Genomic DNA, 12,707 nt, shown 5'->3' with positions numbered 1-12,707 from the left:
TTAGCTATCACCTTGGGAGTCTACCTTGTTGAGTAGATGTGTTCAAACAACTTTTTCTTATTATATTTCCTGAATTTTTCCATTCCTAAATTCAAGCAATTGCTTCTTGTCCTACTATCTTTTGAGGTAGATTAATTACCTTCCTCTGCACACAGTACCTTGAAGGTATTTATAGCTGGATTTCAGCCCAGGAGTCTTCTCATTTATAGAACATATTAATTTTAACTCTGTTACTCTCTCCTTAGATCACTTTTATGGTCCTTGTTTGTATTTCCTTTAATTTCTCTATCTCCTTTCTAATCTGTGGAGACTTGAACAGGTCATAATTTGTTCACTGTGGTTGTTTTGACACAGCATTATCCTTTAGATTTCCATGTCATCCCTTCCCATGTATGCATACAGAAATAGCTTAGCCTTTGACCCTTCTGCATCAATCAGTAGCACCACACAGAGAAACTCTATTACTCAGCTAATCTTACCTGCAATCACCTTTAGGTCTTTCTTGGATTCACAGCTTTGGTAGCTGCTCCTCAGGCAATGTCACTGCTCTCCTCAGATGCAGGGCTTTATAGCATTAAATCCCCGTCCCATTGCATGTCACTCACTTACTTTATCCAGGAATTACGTAAGACAGTATGCCTTTATTTATTTTAATGCCCTGGGATTTTATCATTAACATAGAAGTTGCTACTGTTTTATCATATATAGAGCAAATAAGTACTTAAAATTTTATATTTTGATACCTATTACAGCTGTCTTCTGTATGTTAATCTAGACTCCTTTCTCAGCTTCATCATTCTTGTTTATATACCTTCCCTAACCTTTCCTTCCTTTAGTTAAAAAAGTTCATTATGTAAAAACTGACAGGTTTAGCCTTCTCCTTGTCTTTATTTGTACCTTTTCTCATTATAGAATTAGTATCTTGCTTCTCTGTGTCTTCCATGCATGGCATGATGTGGCCTTTCCCACAGCAGATCATCTTTCCCTCACCTCCTATGGGACTGTAGTGCTTGATATCAGTTCCCTCTTGTAGAACTGTTAAGCCAAGTTCTGCCCTGGCCCCTGGTATTTCCATCTTGTCTTTCCCACTGCATTGAGGAAACCTGCACTGCCGAGATCGTGGCACCTACACTGAGAAAAACATTGTTAAGGCTGATGAGTCACAGAACTGATCGACCAACCAACCAAAAAAAAACCCCAACTATGAGTGGAAAGCTTTTTAGAGGCTGTTTGTTCAGTGCTGTCTTGAAGCAGGTTTGTTGGATTAGGTTCTGAAACGCAGCACTGGCTGTGAAATGGCCAAATTGGGTTGAAGAGGGCACAGTGTTTGCTTAATCTAAATAAGTATCTGGACTGTCAATACAGCAAGCTGTGGTTGAGGGGCAGTGAGTGGAAAAAGTAAATGATGCAGGGATGAGGGCAAACCACAAGCTCCAAGTTTTTAAATGTCTAGCGTGGGTCAGGCCTTTAGATGCAGTATAAATAATCAGTATAAACCATCAAGCTAGGCAGTCAGCTGCAAAATTCTGGTCTGGGTCTGGTTTTCAGTACTGGCCCTGCTTTCCATTGAGCTTACCAGCGTGGTCCAGGTCCAGGGTGCCCACTTGCATCCATACAGACACTAATAGGAATAAAACAAGCTCCTGTCTGCATTTAGGCTGGAGAAGAATAACACACAGCACAGTTGTTAAAACATTTAATTCAGCACAGCCATCATTTACTTTTAAAAGGTTGTTTGGAGAACTTAGATTATTTCCTAATACATTTTGGCTGTTATATGGTGTGCATACTGTTCTGGCCCAGGCCTGACTGGTGGTGGTAGAGTGCTTTGTAGCTTCTGTATTGAAAAAATAGAGAAATCAGTAGGTTTTTTCAGAGTCTGAATTTAACAGTGCTAATTATTTCAAGCAATTTAAAAAGGAACATAAATCTCACTTACTACAGCTCCTTCATGAAAACAGCAGCTACAAATAATACTCAGTAATGAAAATCTAGCTAACACTGTCATGAATTAGCCAGCAAGAGAATGAATGTTTGGGATCTGGACAAGGGCAGCATTTCATTTTCTGGTGAGGAGTCTTTGCTTTGAGGAGAGGGTGTTATTACCTAAACACTGTTTTTGTCTCCTTGGGTGAAATGAAGACTTTAACATTTCTGCATAGATGAATATTACTTTTGATTGGAAAAAGGCCTGGACTATACTTAGTTTTTATGTATTTTTGCCCTTTCTTGAGGACATTCCCAAAGGAATGAGATGCAACAAATGTTTGAATAAACTAAAGAAATTTCTAAGGAGATGGAGAATACCTTGTGACCACTAGTAAAGAACCTTCAGAGCAGTGAAAGAGTGTAGGTCATATGCTGGCAGTCTTGGTTCAGGCACAGTTTCAGCTGTCTTCGCACAACTAAATGGTTCAGGAGATTAAAAGCAAGGAAATAAGCAGAGCAGGTCCTTATTCACCATCACTGTTCATGCTAAGGTCATGGCCATATTCTCTGATCACTGTTTGGGACCTGTTGTATTAAACACTGAAGAGAACACCTGAGGCCACACAGTCCAAATTTACGTTTTGTAAAGCACAAATGCAGGAACAAAATATTTGTATTGGCAGTCATTGCATTTGGGCTATACAGGACACCACCAAGGGAATAATTGTGTCCTTGGGAATCAGGAGCAGTAGAGCTGTAGGCTGTGTTTGTTTATATTCTCCTTCCAACTCACATTTTGAGATGTTAATGTTGTTTGATACCTGTGAAATTAGCTCAAAGACATATAAATTCAGGATCTAATTCTGAACTGATTTATTCCAGCATAGCTTTGTTGATTCCAGTAGCATTGCTATGGCTTTATCGTTGTGTAAATAATGTCAAAAGTCAGACCCCCTTTTTTGGGAATCAGTCCTGCTGACTTTGAAACCCATGGTACTCCTGCTGTAGCTCTGAATCTCTCTATGGATGAAATCCCAATGGTCCACTTCTATCTTACTGATCTACTTTTGCTAATGAATAGCACTGGCTTCAGTGGACTTGTGTTAAATGTATACAAGTGTTACATAGACCTTACCTGTACAGGGTTTTACCCCCATTAAATCATCTCAGTGTGGTGGAAAGCTCCATTAGCACTCTGCAGTCACGTTCTCTTGGTCATATGCACAAGTCCTGGTGCAGCCTGGGCTCATTTGAGTAATCTTGATTACAGGAGAATAATTTTCTTGTAATCCCACACAGTTTCTTTTGCTACTACTCAGTCCCTGATTTTAAGCATCTGTGGTGCCTTCTCTGTGATAAAAACTGGATTTCCAGTCTACTTTTGCTCTTGGGCAGACTCACTGAAAGACAGATGCTCTCTTAATTCTTCTGTCTGTTTCGATAAGAGAGTTAAAGTTCTTTTTTAAGCAGCGTGACCATAGAAAGTGCCCCTTTTCCAGACAGGAAGAGTATTTGTCACCCTCCAGAGAGCTGGCTCTGTGTCTCTCTTGGAGCTTGCCTTCCCTTGCAAGGGAATAAAACCATTTCTGTTGCACGTGCTAAGGTTTGCTCTTTCACGGGGTGCTGGCACACAGACAGTTTGATTTTTGCCAGGTACTGAGTGCCTTCTGCAAGGTATTGAGTGCCCTCCTATCCTTTGCAGCCAAAAAGGAGTTGATTGCTCTTGGCATCAGTCAGATCTGGACCCAGAAGACCACAGGTAGTATTTACCAATTATTTATGTGCTTTCGCATGCCAGAGTTTGTCTGAATTGATTTTCATAGCACACAAGAAATTTCAGGCGTTAATGACACTTGCCTGCCACTAAAAATATTTTTTTCTAAATAATAATAATACAGTAATAAGCATGACATTTATTGCATTGCCATGGGGAAATTAAACCCCCCCCAAATTAACTGCAGTCCAAGTAACTATTAGCTTTTCAGAGCTAATATGTGAGTTATATACCCTGAATGAGCACCATATGCCAATTCATTGTGGCACAGTGAGTCACAGGACACATTGTGGAGAACAATAATTGCTTGGCATGCATTGGAGCACTCAGTAGTGTTTTTTGTTTGGTTTTCTTAAAGGAATATGTTTTAATCTGACAATAAAATTAGTATTGTCTAATATGCTGTCACCAGGGACCGTTGCTTGTTTTATACTTACCTGGAGCTTACCCATCTGTCACTCACCTCACAACCCCTCAGTACCTTTTGCTTTCCAACTGCTTGTATTGTATGTGTGGAGCACCAGAATATGAAGATTGAGCCTTCCATTTGGTACTGTCTTGCCATTTTGTATTAATCCTCCTCTTCCTTTTCCTCCTCATCTTCTTTCTGTGTCAGATAGAGAAATTCTTATTGTTTATGTGGGAAAAAAGTTCACCCTGAGAGGAGTGAAGCAAGGGGATGGGTTGCACACTGAGATTTTCAGAGGTTGACCAGATAAGGCCATGAACAAACCAGTCTGATTTTGATGTTGGCCTTCTTTGAGCAAGAGACTGGGCTACACGACCTCCAGAAGTTCCTTCTGACCTGAATTACTTTATGGTTCTGTATAATACGCAGTTCCTGTTCTGATTTAGCCATGATGCTGTGAATGCCATTAACTCCTCACTGCCTGTCATTGTCACTCGTTCATACCAGCATAGAACAGGAGTGAACTCCTGAAGGTCAATGAGGTGACAGTGGTTTTACTCCCACGGGTACAAAATCAAGAGGTAAAAAAAGGTGAGATTAGTAGGTGAAATTTGGATACCTCTGAAATTATTTGAAATTTTACCAGGATTTCATTCGAGTTCTCTTCCAATCTTCAGTGAGTGCCAACTGAAGTTATCAGTTGAAGAGCTTGATTCATAATTATGTCAGGACAATAAGTATTTAAAAAGTAAAGATCATCTTTTCCCCCTTTCAGTTACAAATCCCATTCTCTAGCAGCCTTGGAGAGAGCTTTGGGTTGTTTAGGGTTTAGTGAGTCACCAACTGCCCTCGCTGTGCCGTTACGTGCTGGTTTCCTCATGTGGCTGTAACCACGTGAGGGAGTTAATGCTGCACAGAGCATCTGCTCCTCAGCTAAATGCCTTCCCAGCCCTGCAGCTGTCTGCCAGAGAGCTTTGGACGTGCAGAGGGGCATCTGTGAGCTTGATTGGGTAGCAAATTTTCGTGGGTTGGCCCATATGCTGTCCAAAAAACACCCTTTGTCAGAATAGTGTTATTTTAGTTGTGATGAAAGAAAGCAAAATCACATTCAGATTTACCATGTCAGCTTAGGGAATTTTCAACAGTTATCTAGCTATTCTATGGGAAAAAAAACCCACAACAACTCCCTTGCTAAGAGAAAGAAATATAAGAATCATTTCATAGGGTTGCTCTTTCAAGTCTGACAAGATAAGGTGCTTTTTCTTGGTATTTCTCCTTTATCATTAAGAAGTATATTGCTTATGCAAACACCTTATTTCCCATCAGGCTCTATCAAAAGTAAAGTTTACAAATGGGGCTACCATAGTGGATTACAGAAAGACTTAAACATGAGCAACTAAAAGCCTTTGTTCTCCCTTTTTATGCAAGGCAGGATTTTAATATCGAGATTTAACAGGACAGACTTGCTTTCGTTGCTGCCCTCCCTTTTCTGTAACCACATCAATACTCTGTCCTCATACAGATCTTCCTTAGGTGATGTAGACTGTTTCAAATGTGAAAAAGGTGTTGTGCCACGTAGAGGGAATATAGTAATATTAGACACTGTTGCTTAGTAGGGTTGAAGGTGCCCTCTCCTCCACTCTTTGTGCAGTGTACAAGCAATGGATTACAAGTGAAATTTAATAGGAAGATAGTAATCAGATGTGGAATTTAAAGCAGTACACCTGACTTTGAATCCACTAGGTTTCTCCCTCTGCAAAACTACCACAAGTTCATATTGCTCTTGTAGTCACTTAGAAAAATTCAGCCATGTAAACGAAAGGAAGTCTCTCACTTTCTACCATTAGTTTATATCCTAATTGTTTTTGTTGCTATCTCAGCTGTTTGTCAGGTGCCCATCGTTTATAGTGGAACTGCAAACAGCTTCCCACCTGTCCCTAATTAGCAAAATAATGAAAAACAATTGTACTCATGATGAAAACAGCTTTAGATATTAAAGGTTAATGTGCCACGTTGGTATCTAATGTAAGCATGTTCACTGAGGTGAAATTGCACTAAGAGAAATCCTCAACTGGTTCAGGTTTGACTGCTAACAGGAGTAAGCTGAGTTTACAGTAGTCAAGCTAGGGCTATGAAAGCAACCTGCAGTGAAACCATCAGCTGGCATTTGTTTGAAAAGATAAGAGATGGAGAAAAGTACTCAGGCTGTTCCTATATTGTCATGCTGTATTTGGGGAAGCCTACCTGCAAGAGCCAACAGGGAAAACAAGTACCTGTAGCGAGTGGGATTGACCCTGGTATAAAGGTGGGACTGCAGATCCTTTTTTCTTGTATTGGAGTCAGCCTTTGCTCTTACAAAATACCCTTTGGAGGCAGGAATTCCAGGGTGAATTCTGTGGGGCTTTTTTCCAAGTAGAGTGTGGGCTCAGGGCTTTGTTCGTGCTTGGTGTGTGTTCTGCACTTTGCAGACCGTGGTATGCAGAAGTGGTTTGTATGTTAGTTTCCTTGGAAAAGTGAAGTGTTTATTCTGGCACTCTTTGGCTTTCATATCTCTTGACGTAAAAATGAGCGCAGCTCTTGGTCTGTGAAAGCTGATGTCAGAGGCCCTGGCAAAAGTGAACTGAAAATACACCTCTGGTTGGGAATCAGTCTGAATCACAGGACACTTAAAAGCATATGGGTTTAGTGGTCAATACCAGAGGTTTTACTTCCAACTCAGAACTTCAAAGCAGATGGGTAGTGATCAAAAATTTGTGATTTTGATCAAATAATGCCTATTGAGAGGCCTGTAGGTCATAGTAGTATTCCTTCTCAAATGCCCTCCAGGAGCATGCTGAGTGGCTCTGGACGGCCATGGAAGCTGAGAGGATGGAACTGCAGCTGGAGACTGAGCCAAGGCTGTTCTGGGATTAAACAAAACATGCCATTGTCCAGCCGTGCAAGCCAGCACCTGGCACCAGCTGCATGAAAGCAAATAAATATCATAGTGTCTACAGAGCTTCGCTTTTTTTGTGTGTGTGAAAGTCTGCAGTTCACCAACCTGTTTTGCAGAGTTGTGCTCTCAGTGAGCTTGTTCACCAGCTTTGCCACTTCTTCTTTTAGCATATCCTCTGCAGAACCCCCCCTGTGCTGTTCTGCGCTGCTGTATCAGTGGTTTCGATTTCATTTCCTGTGTGAAACTTCATATGCTGAAAGTTTCTGTTCCGTTTTTTTTTTTCTTTTTCTCTTGAAGGAAAGAAAACAACAACAGTAAATTAAACCTCAGGGTGCTTAGGAAGTCTCTGATGGCTGAAGGTCTGTGAGCATGGGTGCCCTGGCCGAGCACACCAGTCACCTGAGCACCCCTGGTTCAGCAGCAAGAGTTTGGCTCCACATCTTAAAAGATTACAGCTCATTTCTGCCGCTGAACTGTATTTTTGGTGTTATTTACTGCCAGCGTGGAGGAGAAGTCAAGGCTGAAATCAAAAGTAGTTCACTCTTGCCATTAAGTTTTAGTGCTCATGATCCAGCCCTCAGGGCTTTGTAACCAGCTCAGATTTTATAGCCCTGTAATGGGACTAACGCTGCGGATCGCGTGCGTGTAATAGCTGTGTTCCTGGTACAGGTTGGCTGGCTGTTTTCCACCCAGGGTGCCATGTTGCACAACTCTTCCTTCCATTACTCTGTTCTAGAAAAAAAAAAAAAATAAAGTGTTATGCACATGGGGCATAGGAACAAAGAAGAAGAAAGGATTGTTCTCTTCCACCGATGGTGTGGGGATCTAGATTTGCAGGAATAAAGTACCGGGTGACATGTTTAAACAGCTGCCACAGGTGGGATAGAAATCTGTCCTCAGTTATTGTTTAGGTTAAGATGAATGGATAGAGGCAATAAAAACACAACTCCAGCTTTGTGTGGAGGTGGCCTAGGTAGATACAGCAACAGCTGATCAAAGCCCTTACTGGCTATAGAAGACTCTACTTGTTTTTTCCAAAAGCATGTTATACATGTATCTGTTTTTTACTTAGAAAACATACTGAAAAAGTACAGTAATCTTCAGTTACAGGAAAGCCCTGAACATTAGCATTGGTAAACTCAGTACATTTAAGGCCAAATTTTAAATCAGTTGAAAAAAAAAAACCCTGTGTGAGGGTGAAATCATTTATTCCCCAAGAAAAAATGACTATAAAATAGTGAATTCATACATCTTATTGCACATTTGCTTTACTAAATGGCTATTTTATTGTTTCTCTTTCCTGCACTGAGGCACAGCTCAGTTATCGCAGCACACAGAGGTTGCTGTCTGACATTATCACGTGTTGTAAGTGCCTTGCAGAAGTGTCACACAGGATCAATACACCATTAATCACATGCAAAAAATTCAATAGGCACAGTGCACACCACTGACTGTTCAAGTTCATAAGCTTTGTGAGCTTTAAGGTTTTTGCCTTTTTTATAGCAGGATGAAGGACGTCCCTTATTGATTTTGGTGCAGTTTATTTGTGGCAATAGAACTAATTTAATTGACACCAAGACTTGCTAGAAAATTGCAATCCACTTAACAACAGACCTTCAGAATTGAAAACAAAATATGACAAACGCTTGTTCCTTTGGTCAGAAGGTGTAACTGCAGGGTACAAGGTGCTTGGAGAGTCAAGGATGTGCACAGCTTGTTGAATCTTCTTCAACAATGCCCATCTTGCTTGGAAAGCCACACCATGTGGATGTAGTCCTGCATTTTGTTAAGGACCCTGTCATAAGGACAAAGGCCTTAAGAGGTGGTGTCACCCAGTAAATTAATGTTTTTCCACTGTCACACCATGTGAGCTGGTAGAGCAGAGGGAGCAGGCAGGGACAGCAGCGGGGGCTGGTGCTTCTTCCCAGCCTATTGACAGTCAGGAGGCTGTGAACTGGCACACCCAGAGGCATTAAATTAGGTCAGCAGTTGGCTTCACGTGAACAAAACCAAGTTTTAACTGGTTGTTCTCCTGCACATAATTACCAATACAGCATACAAAGGATGAGCCCTTTCCCTTCATTCTCTCGCCTCTGCCAACCCTTGCTTTTATGCTCTCCTTCCCCGTGGTTGTCTTTGCAAGAGTCACCCCTGGGCTTTTTTCTTTGAGGAGGGGACAGAGCAGGAGGATCATGGCTCTCCAGGGCAGGACACTTGGCTTCTCACTGGCATACAGGAGATGCTGTGCCCACAAAGATTTCAGGAGGACGGTTGCAACTGGTGTGACTCAAGTGTGCCAGTCCCTTACTTCACTGCCTCTCATACTCTTCCTCACTGACCACTGTGGGGGCCAGGGCTGCCCTGAGCCATCAATCCCTGAGGCTGGGAAGCATTCTTTTTGCTTCAGCCTCTGTTTAGGGACAGGGTCATGTTCCCTCTGAAACATGTTTGTGGGTATTCATTTTCCTCCTTTCCACCCCACAGAACGGCAAAGGAGTTTTTAATTTCCTCCTGTTCTGGGTTTAGTTCTAACTGCTTTGTTCTTTGACATAAATAAGTAGAACAAAATGAGCATCTAGAGTATTACGTGACTGCAGATTTTCTGCTGCTGAAATCTGAGCAAAGATGCAGGATTTTATAACAGCTCAGTGCTGTGACACGGTGCCTGTTTGAAGCATGAATGGAAACACCAGCAAGAAAAAAGCATGTAGGGAAAAAAGATATCTTTTGTCCAGACCACAACTGATGAAAAAGAAATTGCATTAAGCCCTGGGCTTTCCTTTCAGAATAGACTCCAGCATTATAAAGAAGTGCATTTTGCTCTAAGAAAATTTTCAGTACAGATTTTCCAGTCAATCTTAGAAAACTAAATAAAGCATCATAGTGAAAGAAAAGGAAATGATAAAAGAGTGAGAAGGGAGATGAAGAAAGTTGAAGGGAAAACTGAGAAAGAAGAAAGCAAAAATGGATAGGTGTTTAAATAACCACCTATACCCAGGGAAACATAATCCGAAAAAGAGGAGTCCATTAAAAACAGAACAGTGAGCTGTAGTTCAGGGAATTTTTAGAGGCACTTTCAAGAAGAGAGGCAATGTGTGCAATAAAGGGAGCAGTATTATTTTCAGAAAATGTAGGTATCTTGTTCAGTGAAGCAGAACGAACTTGGATATGAGTTAAGGACAATAAGTGAAGTCAGGTGCTCTTTGGATACTGGTGTGGCCTTGAGGGCTGCCAAACATAAAGGCTTTTTCTCCCACAGAGCAGAAAGACTTGCTCTAAAGCCATAAGTTTGATCAAGGGGCTGTTTATTTTAATCATGTATCGATTGGCTTAACCACACTGCTCCAGGAGGGAGGGAGAGCTGTCAACATCAAGAATTACAGCTTTCGAAGTTCCAAGTAATCCTAGGAAATGAGCCAAACATAATAAATGCAGTTTTATTTGGGACCTGATCCTACTACTGTTGAAATCAATAGCATCTTTTCCATTGCTTTCAATGAGAGTGGAAGCTGCTTATTTGAAGAGCAGCTCTGATCCAGCAATCAGGGCAGCTAATTTTGAAATATTCATGAATATGAATGTAAAATAATAATAATTTGAAAAAGAACCAATCCACAAATAGATTGGCAGATCTAGGAAAGTTCAGTTTTTAAAGGGAGGTTGACTTCAATTTGCAAGATAGAAAATAAAAAATGGCAAAAAAATAAGAGATGGTAGTATCTAAAGAGGCAGTGAACTTAAACAGGGTTAGAAAAATTAACTCTAATGTGATAAACTGATGTCTCTCAAAAGTCGTTGAGACAGAAGAGTAGGAGAGAGCACTGAAAAGCTCAAGACATACAATTTGCACAGGCTGAACTCTAGTGGAGAAGGGTCCTTGAAAGCAAAAGTAGTGGTGGTACATACCACACTGCAAAAATAGTCCATAAAGCCAGCAGGACAATACAGATGTTCCTCAGGCAGCATTCCCATCAAGGTCAGAGGTATTCTGAATATGTACTTTGCTTTTAGTTTTCTAACAGAAGAAGCTAGGAAGAAAAAATGTTCAGTTAGCGTGCTAGTCACCAATTGAGTACGTTGAGTCTTTGGTCAAAGTTTATATGCATGGACCAAATGAGAAGTGTCTGCTTTGCTGTGGTTTCTGATATTCAGATACAAGATAGGACATGCATTTTAGCATGTGTAAATATTTACAAACATATATCTGTGTGTACAGGCAGACTTTGATTTTCCCATTTCCTTCAACATTTGGAAAACCACTATTTGGAAGACTCAATTTTTAGAGGCTATAAAATGAGGTAGCATCCATGATGGATTTAACCTCAAGGCTCCTCCTGGAAGGTGTCGCCGTGCGTTGGTCACTTGTCTCCGGCTGTAAGAAGCTTGGAGCAGATCATTACTGTAATCCCAAAGTAGAAACTGATCTCAGTGTATTTTCAGATGTGTAATCTGTGAGGTTTCTGTCAAAAAAAATAAGTGGTTCAGCAGTACTGTGAGTTTTGTCTGTTCTGGCAGCCAGCAGGTCGTGGCCATGCCAGGCCTTCCCTCACCTGCATCGCTCACTGCCTGACCCCTCTGTCCAGTGCCTCCCCCTTTCCCTACACCTCATTTTTTTGCATGTTACGAAGGATTGCATTTCAATGCCAGTATTTTTTTAAAGGGTATGGGTTATTTGAGATGTAGGCTGTACGTGTGAAGATCTGATTTCTGCAGCCCAGGGGATGGCTCATGCCAAGTTGGCTGTGAAAGTTCTCCACTTATGGCCGGTCTTTTGGTATTTTCAGCTGTGCACCAAAGACTGGTCAGTTATAGGGGTTGGCAGAAGGGCTTGGGTTATTGCAAGGTATTTCACCTAGGGAAATTTGAGCAAGGGACATACGCAGATTCTTCTGCAGAAGGAGAGGAGCCTTTGAAGTGCTCCTGGCGGCACAGGCAAGCAGATGTTTGAGAAGCACAATGTGCCCTTGCACACTCCCTTCTTGTGTTTTTCCATGTTTTACCTGCATCAGTCTGACAATCGATAGCCCCATCCTCTGCTAATGGGGGTTTGTACCAGTGCACGTGAGAGCAGATTCTGGGCCTGGCCCAGTCTGGATCCTTCCTCCCCTTGCTTTCAGGTCAGGCTCTTGTAGTGTGGTTGGGCTCAGCCTGGCACACCGTAAATAGCAGGCTGGACTACTGCTTTCTATCTATCCATATTAGTTCATCAGATGAAGCCAGAGCTTCCTGGGGCCATCTGAAGCTTCCTGGAGGGGGTACTTTCACAGGCAGATGTGTCTCCTGGAAGGCAGACGTGTGTCTCTGGGAGGCAAACGTATGCCTCAGACTTGCACTGCTCCTTTTGGACTCTCTGGTTATAAGAGTATTTTTTTACGATATATTTCCTTGGGGGAATCTGATGGACTTAGATCTCAGATACCATCCACACTAAGTGATACAGTAAAAATAACCTATTATTCTCTGGTTCTGACCTGGGCGGTGACAACATATTGTTTCAGCATCTCTGTCAGACTGTTTCCTTCAAGAGCCATTTTAACCTCACCCAGTGGGACATAACTAAAGGAAATGAAACTCCAACCCCATTAAGGAAAAAGACAATGCCTTTCACTAAACAAACTTGATTTTCTTGGCTTTTCTTCACCAAGGAGAATCGCCTGTAC

At 41.6% G+C, this 12,707-nt stretch overlaps 1 protein-coding gene across 7 annotated transcripts in view; it reads left to right on the top strand.

Moving 5' to 3' along the window:
* SLC6A6 (solute carrier family 6 member 6) overlaps window positions 1-12,707 on the top strand; it is an 89,813-nt gene that overhangs the window by 43,947 nt on the left and 33,159 nt on the right. Inside the window, exon 4 of one of the 7 annotated variants that reach the window (XM_050312619.1) lies at window positions 3,632-3,688. The exons of the other annotated variants lie outside the window; for them this stretch is intronic. Coding sequence (XP_050168576.1) covers window positions 3,632-3,688 — 57 coding nt within the window. The remainder of the gene's footprint in view (window positions 1-3,631; window positions 3,689-12,707) is intronic. 7 annotated transcript variants of the gene reach the window in all.

Source organism: Myiozetetes cayanensis, unplaced genomic scaffold (assembly GCF_022539395.1).
Source record: "Myiozetetes cayanensis isolate MyiCay16 unplaced genomic scaffold, myiCay2020 scf18, whole genome shotgun sequence".
Taxonomy (NCBI): Eukaryota; Metazoa; Chordata; class Aves; order Passeriformes; family Tyrannidae; genus Myiozetetes; species Myiozetetes cayanensis.
The sequence above is the reverse complement of the archived record's forward strand: the minus strand, read 5'-3'. Positions and strand labels throughout refer to the sequence as shown.